The following is a 27,555-nucleotide window of genomic DNA, read 5'->3' as shown; positions in this document are numbered from 1 at the left end:
GGGAAGACGCATGGGAAATGTGAGTGTGTGCACACGCACACACCCCGCACAATATACATGTCACATGCTTACTTGAACCCAAACAGTGAAAGCCGACTCACCTTCCCAAAGCTCCCCTTCCCCAACACTCGGATGAACTCAAACTTGTCGATACCAAGCCGGTTGGAAGAATGAACGCCGACCCCGTTTCCTTCTTTGGTGCTCTCCTTTCCCTGTCGTCTTAGAGTTGATCTGGAAACGAGCTTCTGTACAGAAGAGGAGGAGACGCCGAGTCAGAGCTCAGTGTGTGTGCATGAAGCGTTTATGGGTGGAGAAGACCTCACCTGAAGCTTCAACACTCAATACAACACGTAGAGTAAGATCAATTCAGTTTGACTTGTGATCAGGTTCTGCCATTCAAAACTACCTCCGCATCAGCTCCTGATCTGTGCTTACTGTATTTCGGAAAGAATCATTTAAAAATATATCTAAGCCACAGAATTTCAGCTTATGCTCAAGTGGGCATGTATAGACACATAAACACCTTAGTCTGATACCTCTGTTTTCTTGCGGTGGTGGATTTCTACAGGGTGGTCAGGTGCCAAGGGCGCCACCTGGTGTCCACTTCCTACAACTAGGACTTGAATGAATAAGCAACACTATTTATACAATAATTTAAATTATATAAGAGAAATAAAATTCAATGTAAAAACTTGGACAATAAACAAAGGTATGAAGGATAAAATTTAAAATATTTATGATCTCAGCAACCCCCCTCAAAAAAACTCTAAAAATAATTACAAACACATACACACCTGTCTTAACACTTGATTTTTAAAATGAAATCGTTTCATAACACATTTTTATTTAACATTTTGTCACATGTATTTCCCATATCTTTAAATATCCTCCAAGAACATGACTTTTAAGGGTTCTCCTATATTTCATTGTGTGGATATATCACAACTTATCCACTAATTCCCATTATTAGAAATATAGGTTGTCTCCCATTTTTTACTAGTATAAATAACACCCACAGTGAACATACCTGCATTCAAATATTCTGAGAAGGATGATAAAAAGTCTAGGCTTTTGCCCTGGCCAGTTTGGCTCAGCGGTTAGAGCATCGGCCTGCGGACCAAAGAGTCTCGGGTTCGATTCCAGTTAAGGGTATGTACCTCGGTTGCAGTTCAGTCCCCGGCCCTGGTCGGAGTCATGCAGGAGGCAATCAGTCGATGTGTCTCTCTCTGACATCAATGTTTCTCTCTCTCTCTGACATCAATGTTTCTCTCTCTCTCTCTCTCCCTCTCTCTCTCCAACTCTATCTGAATATAAATGGAAAAATATCCTCTGGTGAGGATTTAAAAAAATAAAAAAGAGTCTAGGATTTCAAGTAGTCTGCCTGGGTTCAAATCATAGCTCTGCAACCTAATCCAGTGACCTTGGCGAAATTACCTCCCCATCCTCTCTGTGCCTCAGTTTTCTCTGACAAAGGTGTTATAGCACCTGCTACACGACTTATTATGAGGAGTAACTGAGTAAATGCATATGAAGCACTTAGAGTGGTACACAGTCAATAAACATGAGCTCTGTTGTCATCTTCATCATGTTCATCATAATCTACTTTCTTATGATAATTTTCTGGAAATGGAATTCTTTAAGTCAAAGTGTTAATTTTGAAGACTTCTGATACATAGTAAACTTGCCTTCTGGAAAGGTTGACCACCAGCACGAGTGTTCCAGTCTCACCACATGGAACCAGAAGTATGGCCTCCTCAGTGGGAGCTCCAGCCCCATCCGGTGACAGCGACCCCTAAACGTGAGGTGACTTACAGAGGTCTACCTGGGGACATTTATCATTCAAGCTGCCACCAAACCACAGGTCAAAAGTCTAACATCCTGCACCTTCTGACCCATTTAGATTTTTATTTATTTATTTTTTATCCTCACCAGAGGACCTTTTTCCATTTCTTGTTCAGATAGAGTGGAAGGAAGGGAGGGAGGGAGAGAAACATTGACATGAAAGGGACACATCGAGTGGTTGCCACCTGCACGACCCATCCAGGGCCAGGGACAAACTGCAACCGAGGTACGTGTCCTTAGCGGGAACCGAACCCGGGTCTCTCTGGACCGCAGGCCGACACTCTAACCACTAAGCAAAACTGGCCAGGGTTGACCCATTTAGATTTTTAAAAGAAGCTTATCTGGGGCAACTTTTAAACAATGTTTGCAATAAGCAACTGTACAATAGCCCCAAACTACAAGGATTTTATCTCTTCAACCCAGAAAGACAGTGATAGCCTGATATAAAATGGGTCATCTTAAACATGCGATTGTTTTCATAGTTTCTCCTCCAGAGCTCAGATCACACATTTTTCAAACACAGAAAAAATTTACCAGCTTGAATTTCACTTCCTCCACTTCAATACTTCCCCTGGTTGGGTTGGCATGGGCAGAAAGCTCTAAGCCAGTGTTTCTCCATCTTTTCTTTTTAACCCATTCTTCTCTTTTGATAGACTTAAGATCCTCTGTCTTTTTTTAATGGTGTACTATCAAGTGACAGGTAACTTTGGTTTTCCCATTATTAAATATCAGAATATGAAAGACACGTGGTGACATTAGACAGGTGGCACTGCCCGTTCCTGGAGCTTGTGCCTCACGGTCTATCTTATTCCCAACGTATTTTAGAAGCCCTGGTGTGGGCTGAAATCTCCTCTTCAGGAGCCACTGTCCTGTGCATTAGAACCTCCTCGCGGTATAGCATCCTGCCTGTCTATCCACAAGGCAGAGACTTTGGTGGACTTTGCCAGCGCCTTCCTGAATATCAAGAAATGCAATGTTTACCAGGTATCCTTCAGTACGAAGGAAATGGGGTGCTTAGCTGACACGTTCTGGATAGCCAAGAACCTGATGGTGACTGTACCTCCTTTCCTAAGTACCCAGACCCACTTAACAGCTAAGTCTGGAATCCTCCCGAATCGGCTATCGGTATGCAGCTCTGCCTTTCAGAAACCGCAGCGGGAGCACGGCTCCTTCCCAGCTCCCTGCAGACCCTGGCCAGGAGGGCAGCAACAGGTCGTGAGCCTGGAAAGTGGCCAAGTTCTAATGGACAACAGCAGGTGGGGAGGTCACTCAGGGAGGTAGCAAGACAAAGCAGGCAACTGACACGACCCCAGCCACTCCTGGGAGCTGAGAGGAAGGAACTCCTGTCTGTCAATGAACTTGAGAGATAAATTTATAACTCATAAACAAAACTATAGAACTGCTGGATCCCAGGGCTGTGGAGAACCTCGGACAGCTTCAAGGTCAACCCCCGAAGAGAGGAGGAAGCTGAGGCCCAATGTTAGGGGTCAAATGCACTGCCGGGGGGTGGGGGGCAGCCAAGACCCCTGGGTTCCAAGCTTTTTACCAGACCTCACTGACAGGAAGCTGTTTTTCTTTTTAATCCTCCTTCTGCTTCTTGCTATATCTGCACGCTCATTATTTCTTGTCATATAATTGTATATAGTCTCTGGTTCACGGAACAAAATGCTCTTTAAAAATGCAGTAAATCTGTTTATTGTGCTTGCTGAGATTAGGAACTTTGATTGTGCCACGTGCGCTCCCTTGGGCTTACCACATCTGAACAACTTCTCAACGACAGGGTGGGGAAGAAAGCAAGGTCTCACCGAGGTCGGAGAAATATTTCCGGGCTGGAGGCCCATCCCGGCCAGGGTCTTGGCCAGCTCCACCGCGTTCACGCCGCAGTTCGGGGCCACGTTCGCCTGGCAGCGGATGTGCACGTTCATCTTGCAGACTGTGGGGGAGCAGAGAACCCGGGTTCAGGGCGGAGTCACCGCGCGTGCGGCAGGGCCCCGAAGGGCACCGCACGGCCCGACAGCGCCTTCTCATGGAAGTAGACGTACACTCGTAACAACCCCTGGCATTTTCATCTATTTCTGTTGGGTGCGGAAAGGCTGGCGCACGAGAGAAGAACGCACTTCGAATACATTTTCCCCATCATGACTTGATTAAAGGAGTTCACCTAAGTCACGTGGAGCAGCTACTGCTGATGAACAGCACGATTCAGGAGAAAGAGGAGCGTTCATCAGGGCAGTTCAGCCGACTGAAGAACAGGGCTCAGGCCCACTGACTATGCCCCTCCCTCTCCCCTCCCTCTCCCCCCCTCTCCCCCCTCCCTCTCCCCCCTCTCCCGTCCCCCCCTCGATAAAAGGTAGCAGCCTGTACGCCACACAGAGCGCAGTTCAAACAGGATGGAAACGGTGTTTCGGAGAGAAAAACCCCTACGCGCAGCTTGCTTTCCGAGTATTGTTGCGGTCGGAGCCTGGGCCGAGCCGAGCGCAGCATCCTGTGGGCTGTGGTTCTCAGCTCAGCCCCGGCTCTCTGACTTCTTCGTGGGGGCGGGGAGGGGGAAGCGGGGTTTTAAAGGTCACAGTACATGGCAGTTGGAAGAAGAGAGTGAAGCAAGCTGAACTCCTGTGCAGAGGAAACTGACTCGGGATGACGAAGGACCCAGGGTTTCATCAGCAGAAAGTTCGGATCCAGTTTTCTCCAGGCGGCCTGCTCACGGGAGGCGGACTGGAGCGACAGCAACACACTCCTGTTTCAGGAGGGTCACGCGTCCTGGGAGCGTGCACAGGTTCAGGTTTGGGGGGCCTGAGTGGATGTAATTTAGGGTGCCATGCCCTCTTTAAGAGAGAGAATCTCCACTTGAGTGGAGCGCTCTGGATGGTGCCCTTGCAAGGGAGGGGCCCTGAGGCCAAAGTTCCAGGACCCCATGGGAGATCCACCTCTGGGGAGAGCTGGCATGGGGACACGCAGCCTCCAGTGGCCTTTCTAAAGCAGCATGTGACCATAAAAGCAAACGTTGTAAGAGCCAGACCACTGCAGGTATGCTCCCCTCAGGGCCCCAGGGACAGGAACGATGCCGATGAGCCCACGCGTGGCTCTGCATGTCAGCAGCAACTACACAAAAGCAGGACGTGACTGTCATGTGGGAAACCCACACCCAGGAGAGACCATCCATCATGATCAAGCAGGGCTGAAACCAAAGCTCTACATGAACGGACTGTCTTGATTATACGGGGGGGTGGAATGAATTATTAAATGATGTTCTAGAGAGAGGAAATAATTTGCCCTTTTTTAAAAAAAGAAACAACAACAAGTGACTGGTTCCTTTTTGCTCACAGAAGCAGGCTTGGTACGTCCAGGCAGTCACTGCAAGTCGTTTGACGCCACCCCTGCCTCCCCGGTGACTTAGGGTGTGCCTCCGGCTCTGGAGGAAATTCACATGTATTTCAACAGTGTGCCTGTGACAGTCAGATTGCCATAGCAACACTCAATGGGAGATGACTCAAGGCCAAGAGCTCCCCAACTCTTCCCTGGGCGGGGGTCAGCCCTCATGCCCAGACCCTTTGCTGAGGCCAACGCTTCAAACATGGTTCCACTGGGCACAGTGAGTGAAATGTAAGTGTCCTGTACTCCCCTCAACCTCCATCTCGACCACACACTCCTTGAGAAGACCAGGGTGGCTCGTGTCACAGTCACAACTCAACCCCTGCTCGTCTCTGGGAGGTCATCAGACTTGCTCCCCTGCTGGTCCTTATTCTCTACCCAAGCTGCTCTTTGGCCCACCTCATTTCCTACCCTCTTCCATATCTGACCAAGATCTCATTGTCTTCCTCTTCAAATACCTACTAAAACACACAAGGAGGAGCCCATACTGGGCACTGAATGCACGACAGCCAGCCAGCTGGAACACTGAATTTAACAACTGACTTAATTTTCTATGGTTAGGAAATCTGTGAATCGGACATAGCTCCTCCCCGTGCCTGACAAGGGACACATAACTACAGAGTTACTAAGATGTTAATTTACAAAGTATCTAAAACCACCCATTGGTCCTGGGTCAGATTCTGAACCTACAGAATTGCAAAAGCTTGCATCCTGCCGATGTCATGAAGAAGTGGGTGCCCAGTGCCCCAGCAACTCACTTTTACACTGAAGTCCTTGTCGCATTATCCCCCAGAGCAGGGAGCCACAGTGATCACAGAATGTTGGCACTTTGTAGTTGTGGATGCTGAACTTGTGCGGGATGTTGATTCCGAACCTCTGTTCCGCAATCTGTAACAAAGAGACAGGGCACAAGAGCTGCAGTTCCCCAGCGACAGCATCTGTGAAAACGGAAACAGGAGCCCACCAAATGCAGCGGCGCGATGGTACCCGAGCTGGGTGTACCATTTTACTGCTCAGCCACGACTCCTTACTTGGGCCTTACCGAGCAGACTAAGCACATGGTCTAATGAGGAAGACCACACAGAAAAGTGTGGCGTAGATTAGATTGTTCACCATTTGGCGAGATAGAGATGAACATTTTCATTTCATCTTTTATATTCGGGCTGTATTTCTCTCCCTGACAGTGCCCTCCCAGGTCTTTCATAGACGATATACGCTTTCTCTCAACACAAGCTCTTCCAGAAATTGTGTCACAAGGTTTGTGTGCGGGGGAGAAGGTGGCCCCAGAGGACATGGAACCATAGAAGAGATTCGTTCAGAAGTGACATTTAAGTGGCTCTTTTCAGCCCTCCAGCCTTTCTGTGGCATTTGCATTCTGACATCTGAGTGCAAAGGTGCAGCCTCACATACAAGCGCTTCGTGGCCTGGCTGAGATCAGTGTAACCTCACTGTTTCCAGCACATATTCAGGCGAGGCACAGGCTGTACAGTCTATCCCACAATTTGAAGCACCAACAACACGTCCACACACGACAAAGAATGAGGCAATTAGCACACCTCTTGCAACTTTTCTGACCTCTTTCTCATAAAAAAGAGTGCACACACCTCTACGTGTACTTTGCCAGGCCTGTCTGTGGACAATGAACCACTGAGTTCCAGAGTCGGACATTTCAGTGCCTCTGTAAATCCACGGCTAACGGTCAGCAACCATCCTTCTCCTTTCTCCCTCCAGAATTCAGAACGCCGCCCCCCCCCCCCAGCTCCATGCGAGCGAGGGTCAAGCACTTATGTACAGACACGCATCCCCCCTGAAATGTCTTGAGAGGCTGGAGGAAGCCAACAGCCACCTTACTGAGGAATCACAATTTACACTCAACAGCACACTCACCACATCACTTCCACCTTGTCTAGCCACTGCAAAAATGTCATGAGGGAATTTTTGATGGTATTTCCTTTATCATCATTCTAACTTAAAACGGTCCCCATTTTAAGGATGAGGCTGAGGGAGAAGCAGGGGATGACTCCGCATTCCAGCCCTGCTCATGATGCCAAACTCGGGGGTCTTGTCACTCCTCCAAAGCTCTCTCCAGATCAGAAGAGCTGAATCCCTACTGCTTATACCCGGCTGGTCTCTAAGGTGGTCATCTCAAGGACAGGCCATGCTACACACGTACAGAAGTATAAATGCCATAATATAAAAAGGAGAGGAATTCCAATTCTAATCCCACCACCGGCTTCCAGGAGTGTGGGAAGGGGAGGGAGAAAGAGGGAGGGGGTAAGGAGAAGGAGAGAGAACGAGAAATCGTACGCCTGATTAGCGGACTGCTATCCTCTTACCTTTGGGTCCACTTTGTTAATATTGTTTTGGCAAGTGCAGGCGGTAACAATTAGATGATGGCAGCGCTTATGGACGACACAGGTGCACACTAGGAAATTAAATCCACAGTGAATACATTTATCAGAGGCTCACAGTCTAGCCAGTGCCACGAGTCAACAGGGCTGGACCAAGCCAAGGTGACCTGGGAGTCTGGCCCACATGAGAGCAGCCAGCGCTCTCGTCCTGTTTTCTCTACCATCACCCTAACTTCGCCCTTCGCTTCTGCTCACACTACGCTTATTCAGGTCCTGAGCTTAATTCGTCCTTCCTGGCTGTAACCCTTCCTGTACCCATCTGCAGAGGAATCATCTCGCAGTACGAATTGGGTCACTTCACCCCAGAGCTGAACCTCCGGAGGCATCTCACTGCCAACTAGGGGAGTTCACACCTCCCAGCCAGGTTTCAGGCCCCCCAGAGCAGCCTTTCCTCTAGGGAGGTCTCTGTTCCCTTAGAAACTAGACTCTTGCTCTTCCCAAGGCTCCGCCCTCCCCCGCACTCTCCGTGTCCTTCTCAACCCTCGCCCCTAACTAAATCTTAAATTTATAAGGAGACACAACTTTTGAAAATGTCTCTTCCACTACCCCTGGTTTTACCCTTCCAGACTGAAACCATCTTTCCATCCCCCCCACCCCCCCGGGCTCCAGCCTGCCCCCCTCATTGCACGCTGTTCACATACAGCCTCACTGCCCTCGGGATTCCCGGCCGGCAATGCCTCGGCAAAGGAGGCATTCCCTGACTCCTGCACAATGACGTCTCAATCAGTTGTTTGAGTATTTAGAACTTTCTGGACAACTTTTTCATTTTCACCCGGACAGCTGACACAAATCAGTTTGCCATTAAAGGATGAATGTGTGATAGAGTATGAAAAGACACACCATTTTAAAGATCTTTCAAGACACGTGGGCTTTTTAGGATTAGGTACATAAAGACAGATGACATGTCAACAAATAGCACTATATTTAAAACAAATCTAGTTTTCATTGGATTGAGTTCTCAGAAGAACCAGATTGAACGTTCCCAGAGAACTGATCTTTTTTTATGAGGGGAATCACAAAACCATCATTCACACAGAAAATCTTTATATTCTGAGGCGCTTTTTTTTTTTCAGTTAGCTTCACTAGAGGTTTATCAATTTTACCGATCTTTTCAACGAACCAGCTTTTGGTTTATAGGGTTTTTTCCTATTGTTTTCCTAATCTCAGTATTACTGATTTCTGCTCTCATGTCATTGTTTTTTTTCTTCTACTCGCTTTAAGCTTAATAAAATTTCTCTCCTTTTTCCACTTTCCAATGATGAAATTTACATTATTGATTTTTAGAGTTTTATTTTCTAATACATGCATTTAATATTATAAATTTTCCTTTGAGCTTTCACTGACCCCACATATTTTGAGAAAATGTAGTTGACCCTTGAACAATGTCGGGGGTCAGGGTCACCAACTCTCTGCACAGTTGAAAATTCATGTATAACTTTTAACTGCACCCAAATCTAAGTTGTTCCTCAGTATCTGGGGGGGATTAGTTCCAGGAACACCCCCACCCTAGGCAAACACCAAAATCCATGGATGCTCAGTCCCTTATATAAAAGGGCATAGATCAATGTATACATCCGACATGCACATCTGTGTCCACGCTCAGCATGCACATCTGTGTACACCCAACCATGGGCAGAAACAGTACAGGTAATCCATGTATAGTGCACCCACATGCAAGTGGACCCCATGGTTTCAAACACATGTTGTTCAAGGGTCAATTGTGCTTCCATTTTCATTGGGTTCAAAATACTTTTTATTTTCTCTTGAGCCTCCTTTTACCCGTGTGCTATTTAGAATGTGTTGTTTAATCTCCAAATACTTGGGGGCTTTCCAGCCACCTTTCTTTCGGTCATTTGTAGTTTAATTCCATTGTGGTCTGAAAAGATACTTTTTATGATTTCTATTCTTCTAAATTTGTTAAGGTTTGTTTTCTAGTCCAGAAGGTGGTCTGTGTTGATAATGTTCCTTGTGAGCTTGAGGAGAATGGGAATTCTGCTGTTGTTAGATGGAGTATTCTATACATGTCACCTTGGTCATGTTGTGATGTCCTTACCGATTTTCTGCCTGCTGGGTCTATCGGTTAACTGAGTTACTGGTCTCCAACTACAACTGTGGACTTATCTACACATCCTTGCAGTCTTACCAGTCTTTGCCTCACATATTTTGATGCCTGTTAGGTGCATACATGTTAAGGACTGTTAGCTTTTGAAGAATGGACCCCTTTACCATTACATAATGCCTCTCCATACCCCTTATTATTCTCCTTGTTCTTAAGCTTGCTTTGTCGATTTGTTTTTGATTAGTGTTAGTGTGGTGTACCTTTCTCCAACCACCTAGGTTTCTTGTTTTATATCTCTTAGCAAGATGTGAAAAAATTGGAGTCTTTATGTCTCCTGACCAATGTTTTCTGCTCCTTTAACAGCAGGTGGCCCACTGAAAATCTGCCCAGCGAATGTTCTGGCACTATGCATGAGACAGACTGGAGCCGACGGCAGGGCATGTCCCTGTGCTGGAGAACTCCAGGCCAAAAGTGACATCGATTCTCACCTGTGAGTTATGTTCTTATTTGGAGCTGGGACTAATCACATAACGTCAATTATTGTTGTTATATTGATTATATATTAATTTTTTCTAAATTTCAGAACTCAACGTAATTGTTCATACATATTCAAGTCCAATTTGGATCCAAGAATATGTCCTATTTCATTTTAAGGAAAATAATGTTTTAGTTCACCTCCTTCAGAAGAGAAGGTAGCTTTCCTTGTTTACAGGCAGGCTACCACTCTAGAATGTGTAATGCTATTTTATTAATCATCCGTAGAGTGTGGATCAAGAAGGCTCCATACGTGTAAACTGTGTGATGATGGACAAGCCAACAATAAGGGAGGCGCGGATGAGAACCAGCCCAGCTAACCTCCGGAGTACGGCGTCTTCTTTCATCCCTCTCACTTCTATTTCATTCCAGTTCTGCCCGAACACGAGCACATTAGATTGATCTTAGAATTGTGAAAATCAAAATGAACTGAGTGATGATAATGTATAAGATCACTAGTAGCTTCACTTTGAATATTTCTCCCATTTTTAAAAAAAAGGCCAAAAAAGCAACTTGGACAAGAGCTTCTATTTCCAATCAGGTAAAGAAAAAACAGCACTGTGCTACTGTAAAAATAAAAAAATAATCTTCAAGAGTCAAGGGTACTACTTTCAAAATGGCATTACCTTTTTTAGCACTTTCATGTTTTTGCAGAGACAAAACTTGAAACAACTAACCTTTATTAGTATCCTGGCTTTAGTTATAAACGCATCCCCTCTACACTGTCTAAAAAACAACACAGCCAAAATTTAAATAAAACTAAAGAGTTGTACATAATCCTAGTGTGTGTGTGTGTGTGTGGGGGGGGGGGGGGTCACGTGACCTACAGAGAGTTGTCACAATATTAATGAAATGCATCCTGTTTCCTTTTGGTATAGTCACTTTTTAACATAGGAACAAGATTAAACGTAGTTTTAAAAATGTTTTCTTACCTTGGCATTGATAACCCTGTTTCCCAAATACTCCCCTGTTCAGGACAACAGAGAAAAAATTACCATCAGTTGAATGTTTCAGCAAGAATGCTTCTATAATCATAGCACTTAAGGAACACAACTTTCATCCTCTAGTCTTTTGTGCAAACACACTTTCCGAGAAGAAGCAAGGACGACGTGCTTTGTTAATGCTTACTTACCACCAGACACCGAGGAAACCATGGGACTCGGATTAGAAGGCTCCTGCTGATGTAAACGGGTGGGCATCGGCAAGTCTCATTCCACCCGCCTCTGTGGCGATCCCCACGTCCTCCATGAAAATCTACCCCGTCTGCATGCATGTGTGTCTGAGCCCAGCCTGAGCGTCACTCCACCTGGCCCGGCGTTCTCTCCCGTTCACGCAAGGTGTGCAGAGGGCGAGGTGACAGATGCGGCACACAGATAAAGAGCAGGGTCTGCAGCCGCTGCTGGCCCGAGTCCCCTCCCCCTTCCCTGCGCCCACATCACCCCGGAGCCCCGGGAAGAGAAGTGTGGCCGCAATGTGTCCACCATGCCCACAGCTTTCACCTGAGTGACGGTGACCTAATTCTTATTCGCATTCACAGAAACCACGTTGTACTAAGCCCTGGGCATGCTGGCTGAGAGCAAAGACCTGAAGCCAGATGGCCTAGGTGTGAGCTAGGGCAGGTCGTCAACGTCTCTGAGCCCTCGTTCACTCTATAGAAAGAGACAACGATCACAGTGCCTACTGCATAGGGTTATCGTGAAAATAAAGAGAGTTGATCATGTAAAATACTAAGAATAGGGCCTGGTGGACCTTTTTGTTCAGATAGAGTGGGAAGAAGAGAGTGGAAGAGAGAGAGAGAAACATCGACGTGAAAGGGACACATCGAGTGGCTGCCTCCCGCAACCCCAACCAGGGCCGGGGACAAACAGCAACCGAGGTATGTGCCCTTAGCGGGAAATGAACCCAGGTCTCTCTGGATGGTGGGCCCACGCTCTAACCGCTGAGCCAAACCGGCCAGGGCTTATTGACTCTATTTTACAAATGAGGAGAGGTGAATGGGTTGTATAATTGGTCTATGTTCACACATCTAGTTGGTGATGAGACTGAATTCCAGAGTTCATACTTTTAACTGAGTATATGTAACACATATACCAATTGTGTGTGTGTGTGTGTGTGTGTGAGAAAGAGAGAGAGAGAGAGAGAGAGAACGAGAACGACAGGGGTGGGCAAGGCTGGTTGGCTGGGACTTACTGTTTCCTTGGTGGAACAAATTTAGTGACATTAACAGGTAAGTTTCCATTTAGAACCTTAGCTGAGGTTGTCGCCACAGATGCCTGCAGGGCAGGCAGTTCACAGGAAGGAGGGAAGCAGACGGGGGTGGGGGGAAATGAAGAGCACTGGATAGCAAAGCACTGGGAGGGGCTACCGCTAACCAGACCGTGCAGGCCACTGCAAAGAAGAAAAATGGGTCCAAAGGGGCCGCAGCTTCTGACTATTTCCACGGAAAATACAGTAGGAACTTTCCCTAAAGACGACAGCTGTGACAGCACATTCGTGGGCTTCCTATCAACATCCATTTTAGGGCCTTTAATTTAGACAAGATTGTATTCTTGATTAAACATGAACTAACGCTAACCAACTCTGGATTAGGACTGTTAAGAGGTGCAAAATGCGAAGTCATCACGAAACACAGAATACAAAGTAAATGATCGATATGCAGAAATTACTCTGCACCAGGTGCCTCTGTCTTAACCAAAACAACGATGTTTACACAAACATGTAGCTCTCCATTCATGCTGCCTATACTAAACTGTTTTCTCCTTCTAGATGGGGACTCAGGAGGAGAGAAGTCAGGGGCCCTCTTACCAGATGAACTCCCTGCAGTGAGAGCAGTAGGTGGGCTGCCGCAGGTACGTGGCCATAAACTTGTGTCCGTTGATCTGGTGGACTCGCCTTCGCATAGCCCTTTGGCGCTTCCTGGTAAAATGTTTGAAGATTCGGTCTCTCTGGAGAGTAGCTGCATATTAAAAGAAAAGAGAAAAAAAGGGTGTAATGAATCTACCTGTACCTGATATCTGAGAAAGCATGATAGTTCAAAATACCCCCTAAATTATTTTTTCTTTCTTCAAGATGCAAAACAGCCCAGAAAATCATCATGCTTTCCATCTAAAGGTGACCCCTGGGATTCCCATTGCCTGGTCACAACTGGGTGTCCTGGTCAGGCTCCCCAGCACTGACCACGGCCTCCCAAGGTTCCGATGCTCCGGGGTGTGCAGCAGCCCAGTCTCCCGGCCCCTGCCCAGCTGCCTGGGACGCAGGTCCATCAACTGGCTGCTGAAACAGGGCTTCTCATTATTCTGCGTTCACCCTGGCTGCAGATATTAAACTGTTTTCTCCTTCTGAGGGGGTGACTCAGGAGAGATGTCAGAGAACCTCTTACCAGATAAACTCCCCGGCATCCTCACAAGCTGAACGAGGGAACTGCCCACGGCACTGTGAGATCTGCCCAAAGCATCAGCCCAGCACCGCCTCTGCTACCCGGGAATGGGTACAATCCACCCGGAATAGGGGCCAAGTTCCTTTTCTAACCTCACATTTTTAAAATAGTGGTTCCTACCTGAAGACCCTGAATACGGGGCGCTATCTGAAGACAGTAAATGATGTCTCCCACATAATTATGCCAGAACCTTTCCAAAATATGTAGATTTGTGATTAATAAAGTAAAAATGACATCTTCGACACTGCTTTTAAATTCATCACTGATGCAAAAAAAATTGAAGGAAGCGTCTAAGAATAATTTGCTAATGCATTTTTAAACCTGGAAGAAATAGGTTTCTATGGAAATACAAATGACCAAAATTTCATTTCTCAAGAAATGGAGAAAGTTTTCTAAGGACTTGACTTTCAAAACCCATCCAGGCCCAGACAGTTCCACGTATGAATTGTTGTAAGACTTCAAGAACAAGATAATGTCAGTGTTCACACCTGTCTCAGAAGAGAAAGGAGGAAAGAGCCCAATTTCAAAGGAAACTGGAATACAACGCCAGGAATAAAATATATAATTGACATATTCTAAGGTATAGCAGAAAAAAAGAAATCAAGGCTAACAATCATTTTTTATATCATGAACTCCCCCTGCCCCACCAAGAGTCCATGATGCATATGGATCCTTCATCAGAATAAAGCTTTATAATCTAAGAAAATAAAATACATAAGATTGCAAAGGAAATCAAGTATAAAAATGTATTTTAATTGAGATAGAACAACATATGTGCTTCTTCTATAAATTAATTAAATACTTGGTGGCAGACCTAGTCATTATAACAATTTCGAAGTAGTGATGTAGGTAAGTTGCATTTCATAGTATCTGTGAAAATTGTAACATAATATGAAAACAATCTGTAACTTTTATTGTTACAACAGAAACACTACTAATACCACTGTGATTTGTTTATAAGTGAAAGAAAATGCTACATTTACATTAAAGGTTAATGAAAATAAAGGTAAAAAAAAATTTTTTCTCATTAAGTTTCTGGACCATCTAAATTCTAATTATGGACCAGGGTAAAGGTACCCCCTTCAGCTTACAGATCAAACTCACTCATAAATGTTGATGCAGGGGTCTTCCTTATTGAAGTATGTACAAAGTGAATAGGAAAACAATAAGAAAATGTTAGTGAATATTTTCATATGACGGGGTCTTTGCTTTCCTATTCCTTTACAATTAGTCCCCAACACAAATATTCCTTCCCACTTACTAAGAGCATCTTTTCCTGCTCATCACACTGGCTTCTCAATTTATTAGATGTGGTGACGCATGCGACAAACGTCTTAATAGGTGATATAAACTAATGGCAAAGTAAACTGGAAAATCTTGGAGAAGTTGATGGCTTTTCATGCAGTCTAGGGAACGTGATGTTTGGGAATTCACCCCCAAAGCCAATGGCGGACAAGGCTCTGGTGGAGTTAGGTCAGTTAACAACTGAACAAAAGAAATTTGACACGGAAAATGACATGACAGTCATTTTAAGAGAGAATAATTTGAATACCAACATATAAGGAAAAGCCCCTGAGAAATAATGGTGCCTCAAACACTTGCTAAAAATATCCTATTTATAACTGTACTATAAAAGTAAAAAATAAAATAGATAGTATTCTGATATAAAATTGTCTGAAAAAATATTTTGTTCTAAAAATTAGTGCCTAGAGAAAAATAATAAAGTTTGTTCAATGTAATATTTTCATAATTTTAGTTTCCTTTTCAAACTCCTCCACTTTTTAACTATTAACAAAATTTAGTCCTCATTTTGAAGGATTCATTTTATTGGACTTTGCCCAGTAGCAATTACACTCAGATAACCAGGAACTTCTACACTACCTAGCATTACCTTAAAAGAAAAACCACTGTGACCAAGTGGGAATTTTCCCAGGAGCATAACAATGGGTATATTAGAAAATCTATTATTATATCTTATTCTAGTAGCAGGCAAAAGAAAATAAGTATGATCAATCATTTCAATAGATGTTGAAAAGGTACATGATAAAATTGAACTAATATCCAATTAAAAAAACAAAAGGATTTTGTCTGGCTGGTGTGGCTCAGTGGTTGAGCGTCAAGCCATGTACTAAGAGGTCTCAGTTTGATACCTGGTCAGGGCACATGCCCAGGTTGTAAGCTAGATCCCCAGTGGGGGGCATGCAGGAGGCGGCCAATCAATGTTCTCTCTCATTGATGGTTCTCTCTCTCTCCCCCTCTCTTCCTCTCTCCCTAAAATCAATAAAGAAAAAAAAAATAAAAGAAGAATAAAAAGCTTTTGAAAAGTAAAACTAGGAGATAAACCAGGAAGTGCTTTCCCCATAGGTTTTTTCCAAGGACTGAATGAAGTAATGTATTCAAAGTGTTTAGCACAGAGCTAGGCACACAACCCTTGAACAGCATGGTGTTTAGGGAATGGACCCCCTACTATGAGTCAAAAATCCATGTACAACTTTTCACTCCTCCAAAAACTTAACTACTAATAGCTTACTGTTGACCATAAGCCTTACCAATAACATTAACAGTCAATTAACATATTTTGTATGGTTTATGTTAAATATGTTGTATACTGTATTCTTACAATAAAGCTAGAGAAAAGAAAATGTTAAGAAAATAATAAGAAACAGAAAATACATTTATAGTACTTATTGCAAAAAAAAATCCACATATTAGTGAACCTACACAGTTCAAACTTGTGTTGTTCAAGGGTCAACCATAATTTTTTTTTGGCGTTCATTTGACAATACCAGTCAAAGTTTTAAATACACATTTCTTTTCATTCAGCAATTCAACCTCTACATTTTTGTTCTACAAAGAATACCGAAGTCCAGCCTAAGTGGCTCAGTGGACTGAGCTAAGTCCTATGGACTGAGAGGTCCCCTTTCAATTCCCAGTCAGGGCACATGCCCGGGTTGCAGGCTCGGTCCCCAGGAGGGGGCGTGCAGGAGGCAGCCGATTTGATGTTTGTTCTCACACTGAAGTTTCTCTCTCTACCTTTCTCTTTCTCTAAAAAAATCAATAAAAACATATTTTTAAAAAAAGAATACCAGAAAACAAGGATGTATCCTATATACATATAAATTGCTCTATTCCTTTTAACAGTAAAAATTAGGGTCTACACAAGAAATATCAAAGAAGGAAATGCAGAAATAGCCAGAATGAATTTGGCTAATACACCAATGTCTTCAGAAGCTCTAGCATAGTAAAATGATACCCGCTTCAATGTGTGTGTGTGTGTGTGTGTGTGTGTGTGTGTGTGTGTGTAAAATCTTCAGCAGCAATCTAATTACTTCTATTCTCAGGTTTCACATTTGTCTCTAAAGAAGATAAAATATACCCTTGCCCTCAGCCACTCAGCCCGATGTGGACAACATTACAATCAATATTCCTGAGAGATTCTTATAATCTTAGATAAAGGTCACATAAGAACAGAGTCACTACTGTACTGCTCTCTTCCACAATATTTCCAGTAGCCATTTAGTAACCACAAAATGAACCGATTTTAATGTTCCCTTGTTGGCAGATGATAAAAATTGGCCTCATAGTATCACCCTATTTAAACTATGTTGTCACCAACCTGAGACCCCGCTCAGTGCTGGCCAGCACAAAACCTGTATTGAATTACTCAAAATATCACATGCAGATGCAAATTAAATCCTCCCTAGGGGTTTAATTACCAAGAATTTACTTATTTAATCCCTTAACACTATAACGATTGGTTAAAAGGTCAGTTCACTTGCATTTTCAGTGTTTCAAAGATCAAATTCTTTCCCCCCACCCTCAATAACTATTACCATAGCAATATCATTACCTATTAATTTGATTCCTTATAGCCAGAAACATCTAGAAAGAAACTGCTTATAGCTGTAGGCAATCCCTTAACACCTCTACTACTGCCTTCTACACCTCCTGAAATGCCCTTCCCTATTTATCCTATGTATGTTTTTGAACTAGTTAACTTAAATGTATTTTATCTGCCTCAGAGCCTATGTGGCCTCTCCCCATTCCTGAATCAGGGTGAAATGCTCCCCCCTCTTTGTTCCCATAGCAACCTGGGAGTGCACCTCAATCTTTCCCCTTATCCCCCAGCACTGGGGGCTGTGTCCCTTCCACCTTTGTTTCCCAGGTGCCTCATAAGCACCTCAAGACGTGGTCATTGCAACGCAACGCCGCCCCTCCCTCTTCCTGTACACATTCTCTTGCATGCGTGCCTCTTGTTATTTAAAAAGCAAACACGGTCATGCACGCACTCCCACACACCTGGGAATGTGCAGGACGTTTGGTCATTTAAGAGAACTAGGGCTTTCTCTGACACGTTTCTCTGGACGGGTGCCACGAACAGGAAGACAGCGCGTTCGGACTGCAGAGCATTCCCTTGAGGACAGGCTCAACCCCGCTCCGGAGTGCGGAGGGCGCCTCCTCGTTGCCTGCAGCCCCCCGTTGACTTAGGACTGGGTTAAAAGGACTTGTACAGACTGTGCTTAAACCTGGTTTTGCCTTGAACCAATCTGGGCCTTGAGAACTCTTTCAGATCACATGTTCACTGCACACATCAGGCAGCCCAACATGCTCTGCCACCGAACCTTGCTTCACAGCTTCTGCTTGGCTCCCGGGGTGCTCCGAGCCTCTAAGTAAATAGGAAGCTGGCCCAGCCCCAGCGTGGAGACACATTCCAGCCTCGGAGCACTCAGGCCTGGAGCCCGCCTGAGTTTGTTTTCACAAGCCATCCCATGGACAGGGTGGGGAAAAATTATGTCAAATATAACGAAGATGAACTCTTTTGATATAAATTCAATTCTGTGAAATCTGATGGCCATGCCATACATTCTTTTGGGGAACTTCAGAATACTAGGAGCTACCAACATACTCCAAGGTAAATTTTTGGTGCAAAAAGTTTTGCTGGATTTGAACTTGTGTTGTTGTGAAGCTTTGCAGGGGAGGAGTGTCTCTGAAGTCTCCGTAAAACTGTCTTAACTTTATCTCGAAAACAGGAATAGCCTCTGTTAACTTAAGTCTTTCGTTCTACCTGAATGGAAGGTTTTGTATTCCAGCAGGACTCTATGAAGGTACTTCTGAAATCGTCTGATGGGGGCCCCAAGCACAGATCATAGACCCTCCCTTTAAAATGACTGTGAGCAAATTAAATCAGAGAAAGAAAGTTTATCACATGCCACTTTTAAACTTACAGAATTACTGATACAAAATGCATAAAGGAAATAACTTTGATTCAGTGTCAAATGCAACTTAACTTTAAGTTGAATTCTGCTTCATTTCAAAGGCACTGAGGTTTGCTACCATCTGTGGTTTGTCTTTTAGGGGCCGTGCAGAAGAGGATGTTCAGCCTTTCTATACCACAGGCCGAGAGCGTGGTGGTCAAGGCACAGGATCTCGAGCCCGGCATGAACCCTGCTTCTCCCCCTTATAAACTGGGTGACCTTGGGCAAGTGGTTTAATCTCCTATGCTTCAGTTTCCTCATTTGGTGAACATGAAGGGCAAGAGAACCCTCCTCAAAGGGCCATTCTGAGGACTTGCTGAGAAATGTAATAATTAGGAAAGTACTTGGGAGGTAGCAACTAAATGTCACCTATTATAACTGTTGTTAAAACCCTTACTTCAAGCTATCCTAGAGGTCAAGGAGTAGAAAGGATTTTTAATTCAATCACCTAATTGCCTAGAAGAAAAATCAATACCTATCAATAGCTAGGAAACCATTATCTAGAGAAGTTAAACACGGTGCCCAAGGTTCACCCAGCTAGCTAGTGCTCTTGTTTTATCCCAAGGCTCTGGGTCACACCACACTGCACTTTGTCCTTTATTAACATTGGGTCTCCTGGAAAGTAATAAATTTTCTGGTGAGGAAACAGAAACTAACAGGAAGGTTAAGTGAGGTCAAGCAGCCAGTGATAGAAGTGGGGACCAGACTCTGTTTACTGTTGTCGAGCAACTGAGTAATGCTATCAAATGTCTTTTTTTCCTTCTTCCTGAGATACTGGTTTTATCATTTGTGTACATGGGAGGGAATAACTGAGAAAAACAAACAGGAAAACCTTAGAGTTGACCAAAAGTTACTAGTCAAAAAAGAACCAGAAATCATTATGTCATTTATATCTCCAAAATAGATCCCTGAAAGGTAATGAGATATGGTAGGGAGATCATTGTGCTTATTATCACCAAACCCATATATAAGCAACCATCTGATGACAGAACTGTGTGCAAAAAGGATGATGCATAACAATTTAAACTTAGATGATTCCTGTCTGAGACAATAATGCCATAAACAGAAAAAGATTAGGAAGTGCATTAAGCAAATATATAACTTAAATGAGTCTTGACAACAAGTACACACAACCAGCGGTGAGAGCGTTCAGTGGGTGTTGCGTGATGAGAATCACAGGAGTTGCATACCCAGGCCTCTGATTAATTAAGGAAGACTTCATAAATGGGCTGAGATTAGCAGCTGTTAGGAAAGAGGAAGGACAACTAAGTGAACCAGGAGAGGGGAGGGATCCTGGAATTTGTGCCAGCATGAATCACAAAGGTTGCCAAAAAAAAAAGGTGTCAGTATTTAAAAATGGCAAGCAAAAGCCCCCAAATAGTACTGGGTAGTACTGACTCTTCTCTGGTTTTTCAAAAGAGCTTAACCACATGACTCATAGTAATTTCCAAATTCAGATAGAGTGATTAGACTCACTGTATTACGAACCTGACTCTACAGGAGCTATACACAGGTGTTTCTCAGGGATCTGGCTCCCTCTGAGGAAGCTCAGCCTACATATAAATATCTACCATCAAGCAAACTCATGAGGATGACCATCGTTGGCACAAGCAGGAGTGAAACATAATGTTACTAGTCTAACTCTCTTGAGTAGGACTCACGGCTTACAGCACCACGAGAGCCGATCCCATCCTCACACCTCACTCCAGCCTTCTGTGTCAGCAGAAGGGGGACAGAAAGGAGCTTGGATCTGAACAAAGTTCCAAGAGCCATGGGAAAGGCCTCTCACCCCACTGCTACAAGAAGAGAGCCCTGACCTCCCATCATCCTCTGATCGTTTTATCTTCTTCACCTCTGGTATCTGAGTACTGTTCAAAGTACAAACTCCTCCTTTCTAGTCCTTAAAGAAAGAGACCTTGGCTCCCACAACATCTGGTTCCCTTTCACTACACTTTCTCCTTTGCCATCTCTTCTCTTTCACTCAACCTTTAAACGTGTGTGTGTATCATTCTCCTGGTCTTTATGGATGCTCATTCCTCTCCTCAAAGACCTCATATGTTCTCTTGGCTTCTAAGAATTGGCTGCACACTGAGGACTTCCAAATCAGTGGCTCCAGCTCTAGCTTTTAACTAATAAACTTATTGCTAAGTAGCTTCTCAGCATCTTTCCAAGATATTCTTAAACTACCTAAAATTTGACATTTGTAGGCTGAACCCTCTTCCCACTCTTCAACCCACTCTTTCTCCCAGATAATAGTACCACTATCACTGGAGTCATCCAGAATAAAACTTAGAGATATCTCCAGATCCTTATTCTCCACCCACAACCAATTAACTGTCAAGTTCTACTCAACCTGCCATAATCTGACTGGATCTCTCCTTCCGTTGCTCATTGGGTACAGTTCATGCATTCTTCCTCCTCTCATCTGGATTATGTTATAATTTCTAACTAGTCTCCCTGCATAAGTTTGCTCCCTTCTCCAACTCACCCCACATTAATCCAATTATATGTGTGAAAAATGATTGCGTTATATCACAGTCTTAGTAGGGTGGCTTCCCTGCAACAGTATATGTGAGTCTCTTGTATGAAAGTTAGGTTTGCTGTAGTTGTCATATTTGAACTATATTAAGGTAACAGGAGATTTTCCCCAAAGGGTGGTGTTTCCACTGTCCAGCATCTGAGAGAACGTTGAGTCCTCAGAGAGCAAAATTACTTTCAGGGAGGGCCTTGGGTGAGAGACCAGCCTTCCCTCTTGGTCCTCCCTCTCTGAATCTGGACTTGAGGCCCAAGGAAGGACATGTCTACAAGGCTCCGCAGATGCAGACCGAGGTAGGCGAGGAGTAAGCCCAGCAGTGATGGCACACAGAGAATGTGTAACCATCCCTTGTTAAGAAAGACCATCCAGTGCTTATTATTCTGTGTACAGTTCAGTTTCTGCCAGTAAGCTGGTTCACGTGGTCCAGCGGGGCCTGAGCTCTGCTTCAGAGAAGGCATGAAAGGGGAGCCATGACTGTCTGGGCCTACCATGGTGGACAGGGAGCCCTAGGAAAAAGCGAGGCTCCCCAGAGGAAGGTGATCTGGGATGCAAGGTCTAGCCACATCGCCCAGGTGGCAGGTCTCCCAGTTGCCAACCTTAAAAGACCAGGGGTCCTTTTATGAAGAAGTTAGCCTATCTTACACTCCTCTACTAAGTCTGTTCAGTAGACACCAGTGCCAACCTCCCTGACCCATGGCTCTCAGGATCCCATCTCCTCCTCCCTTCATCCTACCACATGACTGGGCTCCTTCTGAGATCTCACGGAGTTGGTAGAACATCCTCAAGGGACAAGGAAACTGGGACACACATCCTCCAGCTCCCATCTGTCATTGTTTGATGGCTGCTTCAGGGGAATGGGGTGTTAACTCTCCCCCACTTCTAGCCTTCCTTGTGGTCTGAGAGGAAATATGAGCAGGGCATCCCGGTCATCTGCCACAGAATGACTTTATACTTATCCTGGTCCTGACTGCTTATTTCTATTTTGCTGCTACATATACTTCCTAACAAGCTGCTTCAAACTCTTTGTGGAATGAGGTGAAGCATAAATAAAAAATTCTCACAATTATAACCTTCTAGTATTGTGCCCACAACTCTCTGCACACATCATATGTACTCCCATGTTCATAGCAGTAGTATTTACAATAGCTAAGATCTGGAAACAGCCCAAATGTCCATCAGTAGACGATGGATAAAAAAGCTGTGGTACATATACACAATGGAGTACTATGCAGCTGTAAAAAAGAAAGATCTCTTATCCTTTGAGATGACATGGAGGGACCTGGAAAGTATTATCCTAAGCGAAACAAGCCAAACAGAGAAAGACAAGTATCATATGATCTCACTTATTTGTGGAATATAATGAATATAACAGTCTGAAGAACAGGGTAGTCCCGGAATGGGGAAGTCCCGGAACATGACAATCCCCAGAAGGGGGGGGGGGATAAACCACAGAACTTATAGGCATGTATGCATGACCAACGGACATGGACAACAAAGCTGGGGACGGGGAGGGGAAGGAGGGAGTGGAGGGTATCAATGGGGGGAAAAGGAGAAACATCTGTAACAAAAATAAATAAAAAGATAAAAAATATATACATAGAAAGATAAAAAAAAAAAAAGAAGAAGAAGGAACAGCCTGGCCGGTATGGCTCCGTGGATTGAGCATCCCGGACTGAGAAGTCCTGGTTCGATTCCTGGTCAGGGCACATGCCTGGGTTTTGGGCTCCTTCCCCAGTAGGGGGCGTGCAGGAGGCAGCCAATTGATGTTTCTTTCTCACTGATGTTTCCATCTCTCCCTTCCTCTCTCTCTAAAAAAAATCAATAAAAACATATTTTAAAAAAGAAATTAAGGAGGAACAGAGATTTCTCATTTCTCATATACCCCCTGCCCTATACATGCAGCCTCCTCAATTATCATCATCACTCTCCAGAGTGGTACATTTGTTATGAAGGAGGAACCTACGTGGACACATCATATCACCCAAAGGCTACAGTTTACCTTAGAGTTCACTCTTGGTGTTGTATATTTTATAGGTTTGGACAAGTGTAAAATGACATCTACCCATCATTATAACATCATACAGCGTATTTTCACTACCTAAAAATCCTCTGTGCTCTGCCTATTCATCTCCTCCCCTTCCCCACAGCTGAAACAGCAGAACTTTTTACTGTCTCCATAGTTTTGCCTTTTCCAGAATGTCATATAGTTGGAAGCATACAGTATGTAGCCTGCTCAGATTGGCTTCTTTCACTTACTAATAGGCATTTCAAGTTCCTGTTTTTCTCATGGCTTGGTTGCTCATCTCTCTTGTGTGCTGAACAACATGGCATTGTCCAGATGCACTGCAGTCTGTTTACACTTCCACCTTCTGACGAGTATCGTTGCTTCCAAGTTTGGGCAATTATGAATAAAGCTGCTATAAACATCTGTGTGTGGGTTTTAGTGTAGATATAAGTTTCCTATATCTCTTAAAAAGTTACTATTTCTAGCCCTGGCCAGTTTGGCTCCACAGTTAGAGCATTGGCCCTCGGACCAAAGAATCGTGGGTTCGATTCTGGTCAAGGGCACATACCTCAGTTGCAGTTGGTCTCCAGCCCCGGTTGGGGTTATGCGGGAGGCAACCAGTTGATGTGTCCCTCTCACATCGATGTTTCTCTCTCTCTCCTCCCCCCCCCCCTCAATATGAAGATAAATAAAAAAATATCCTCGGGTAAGGATTAAAAAAAAAGTTATTATTTCTGTTTTTATAGCATTTAATACTAAAGTTACCATTTAACTACCATGTCTTATAAAATGAATATACTTCATGACTAACTTCAAAGTAAACTAACAGCATTAGCATATTATCTCTGTGAAAGTAGCGTTTTCCTATTTGAAATCTCTGTGTTTTTTCTCATTCACTGGAAGCTTAGGGACGGCTCTCTCCACCCCCACCGCAGCCCCCAAGCTCAGGTTGGTCTTCCTTCCTCACAAAAAGGATTCTTATACAAACAACCTGTTCAACCAAAATCTTTTCCAGATAAACATGTGTTTCCTGCTGCGAACTAAAAGAATCCTGCCCCTTAGTTTGGCTAATTCCATTTCCCTTTCCATTCTTTCCCCCCCTCATTTCCACTAGTATATTTCTAAGGTCCCTTCCAAGCTCTGATTTTATAATTTTAGAAAAACTCTGCATGATATTAGCCATGATGAATATGATGCCTAATCATTTCCTTCTCCAACTACATGACTGGAATGAAGCAATGCTGCCTCCCTCATAGTGCTGATGCAACATGATTTTTAAAACTATGGCACCATTGCTCACTGTAAACAGGTTAATTCCAAACCTAACACTGAAGTTAAAATACCTTTATCACATAACCAAATTTCCTGAAACACTGGTGCAAGTGCTTTGAACCTCAGCCAGCTTTTTATGGTAGTTAAAAAATAATAATAAAGGCAAGGAGACAGCTGCTTTAATCAGATGTCATTTATATCATATGGTCACTTCCTGTCAAAGGCTAACAATTTAGAAGTGTATATCTTGGCTACCAGTTGGCTTTTTTGTTTGTTTTTTGACAATTGCATTGTGCTTTAATTTAAACAGGAACCCGGCCATGTGGCTCAGTGGACTGAGCATCATCCCATGGTTTGAGAGGTCCTAGTTCAATTCCCAATCTGGGCACATCCCCTGTAGGGGGCGTGCAGGAGGCAGCTGACTGATGTTTCTCACATCAATGTTTCTCTCTCTTCCTCTCTCTCTAAAACATCAATAAAAACTAAAAAAAAATTAAACAGGAACAAAATAAAATTTAAAAGAGATGGAGAAATTAAACTTGCTTATTTTAAGATCATGTAAACAATGGTTTGATATTGACTGGGATTGGAAATTCTGATAAAAGATATTTGGATCAGTAATGACTCAGGAGTTATCCCTGTGCTGTCACAAAGAGAAAATCCCACGAGTCAAGGACAGATGCATTCTTTTTTCTTAAAATCCCTTCAAAGGGCTTTCTTTGTTACTATAAATAACCCAGCCCACGTCCTTAAATACAAGTTCATACTTTTCTAGGAAATGCACATGTATATAAGAATACTTCAAATAGCTGGATAAGTTGTAAGAAATGCTTCCATCCTCTGAAGTATTTACTAGCTCAACACTAACAAAAGTCTGGATATTTTAGTTTTCATTTAGAATTTTATAATTTAGTAAACGTGTAGTTTACACAACAGTTCAACAAGCTGCTGGGTTCCCACTGAAAAGTGAAGAGCAACAGACCTCTCAAACCTAAGCTGTCATTTGCAGAACAAGGAGACATTCGGCCCCATTTTGGACACTAAATAGCAAGTTCTCTTTTGCTGTGACCTTGGTCCCCATACAGGCTCTGAGCACACAGCCTCTTCCTTCCCTCTCCATCATATGCTTATTTAATCAACAGGTTTTATTTTTTAAATCCTCACCCAAAGGTATTCTTCTGTTTATCTTCAGATAAAGTGGGAGGGAGAGAGAGGAATAGAGAGGGAGAGAGAGAGAAACACTGACGTGAGAGGGACACATCGACTGGTTGCCTCCCGCATGACCACAACCAGGGCCGGGGACCAAACTGCAAATCACAACCGAGGTATGTGCCCTTGATCGCACTTGAACTCGCGACTCTCTGGTCCGCGGGCCAATGCTTTAACCACTGAGCCAAACCGGCCAGGACTAATCAACAGGTTTTAAACATGTATTAAGTGCTGTGCACTGTGATGGGAGGTAAAGGTTCAAAGGTGAAGAAGATGCAGTCATGGCTTCGACAACTGAAAGTCTAATGTTGGAGAAAGATTGTAAATGGCTATTACCATGCACAGTATCAATTTCCAAAGGAGTGTGGAAAGGCACGAGCCTTACCCAGGTGTGGGGAATCGCACTGGCTTATCTTGAGAAGGACAATAAAGCTAGTGAAGGGGAGGAAGATCAGAAAATATGGGAAAGAATATTGCAAGAGAAAACGGAATGTACCACTGTCCAGAGGTGAGAGAATATAAGGTTAAAGGAACTCCTATATTCCCTTCTGACCTGGCCTCTTTAACATCTCATAGCTGCCTCCTCCTCATCAAATACTTCTCAAGTGTCTGCTGTCTACCTGGGCCAAGCACACCAAGCACTAGCGTAAGGGTACTCCAAGAAGATTCTCAAATCATTATTGAGATACAGGAAGAAATGACTGGGCCTCCCATTTGTTGGTTTCTCTCCTTCATTTCACTTCTATGGGTAACTTACAGTGTTTATAACATGTGTAGTACTCCATAGGTATAACATTTACAAGGACATATATTGGGGTGCATGCTCAACAATTGTTCTCTAATATATGCATGATCAAACAACTTCGGAGGCCACTCGTCTCGATGGGCTTACATTCTAGCTGGAGGAAAAGCTACAAGGAGATGAAAAGTGCCAAGCAGAGAAGCTAAGTGCTACCTGCAGGTGCTGGAGGAGTAGGAAGCAGAAAAGACACCTGGAATGCTGGGGTGGTTGGGAACGGCTCCATGGCAGAGATGTCATTTAATTTAGGCCCTGATGGAAGTGTACAACTTAGAGCAGGTAGGAAGTCCAGGGAGGACGTGCTATCTGCGAAGCATGGCATAAGCCCAGGCACAGGGGCACTGGGGAAAGACGAGATAACCAACTTCTCTAACACAACAGGTTCTCAGAGAAGCAGGGCGACGGGGAGGATCCTGGAGTGCAGACATTGGGGGCAGAACAAGGGACATCTTCAGTATCAGGCTAAGAAATCGTCCTTTATCTTGCAGTCGGGAACCTGGAAAAGGTGTATTTCTTCTGTGCAGTGCAAGCTTTCTTTGGAAAGGAAAAAACTGAACCAAATGGTCAGTGAGGTTCCTTCTAACCCTTAAGAGTCTATGTTACCAGTGTAACTAGCTTTCAAGAATGAGGGCACGAGAAAAGTATTTCAGAAAACTGAGATAGTTTACCACCAAATACCTTCATGAAATAAACTTTTAAAGGATGTATTTCAAGGAGGAGGAAAATGACCCTCAAAGAAAGGTCTGAACCACAGAAGAAAATGGTGAGTCAAAACATTACAAACATGTAGTTGAAAATTAACACACCACACGGAATAAGCAAGCA

General features: G+C 44.0%; 1 protein-coding gene across 1 annotated transcript in view; it reads right to left on the bottom strand.

The window, feature by feature from the left end:
* PRKCH (protein kinase C eta) overlaps positions 1–27,555 on the bottom strand; it is a 200,159-nt gene that overhangs the window by 75,511 nt on the left and 97,093 nt on the right. The window contains exons 3-8 of the mRNA XM_036278466.1: positions 13,024–13,174; positions 11,151–11,185; positions 7,551–7,639; positions 5,973–6,102; positions 3,648–3,775; positions 102–245 (exon numbers count right to left, since the gene is read on the bottom strand). Coding sequence (XP_036134359.1) covers positions 102–245; positions 3,648–3,775; positions 5,973–6,102; positions 7,551–7,639; positions 11,151–11,185; positions 13,024–13,174 — 677 coding nt within the window. The remainder of the gene's footprint in view (positions 1–101; positions 246–3,647; positions 3,776–5,972; positions 6,103–7,550; positions 7,640–11,150; positions 11,186–13,023; positions 13,175–27,555) is intronic.

This window comes from Molossus molossus, unplaced genomic scaffold (genome assembly GCF_014108415.1).
Source record: "Molossus molossus isolate mMolMol1 unplaced genomic scaffold, mMolMol1.p scaffold_m16_p_1, whole genome shotgun sequence".
Classification (NCBI taxonomy): Eukaryota; Metazoa; Chordata; class Mammalia; order Chiroptera; family Molossidae; genus Molossus; species Molossus molossus.
This window is presented reverse-complemented; position numbering and strand designations above follow the sequence as displayed.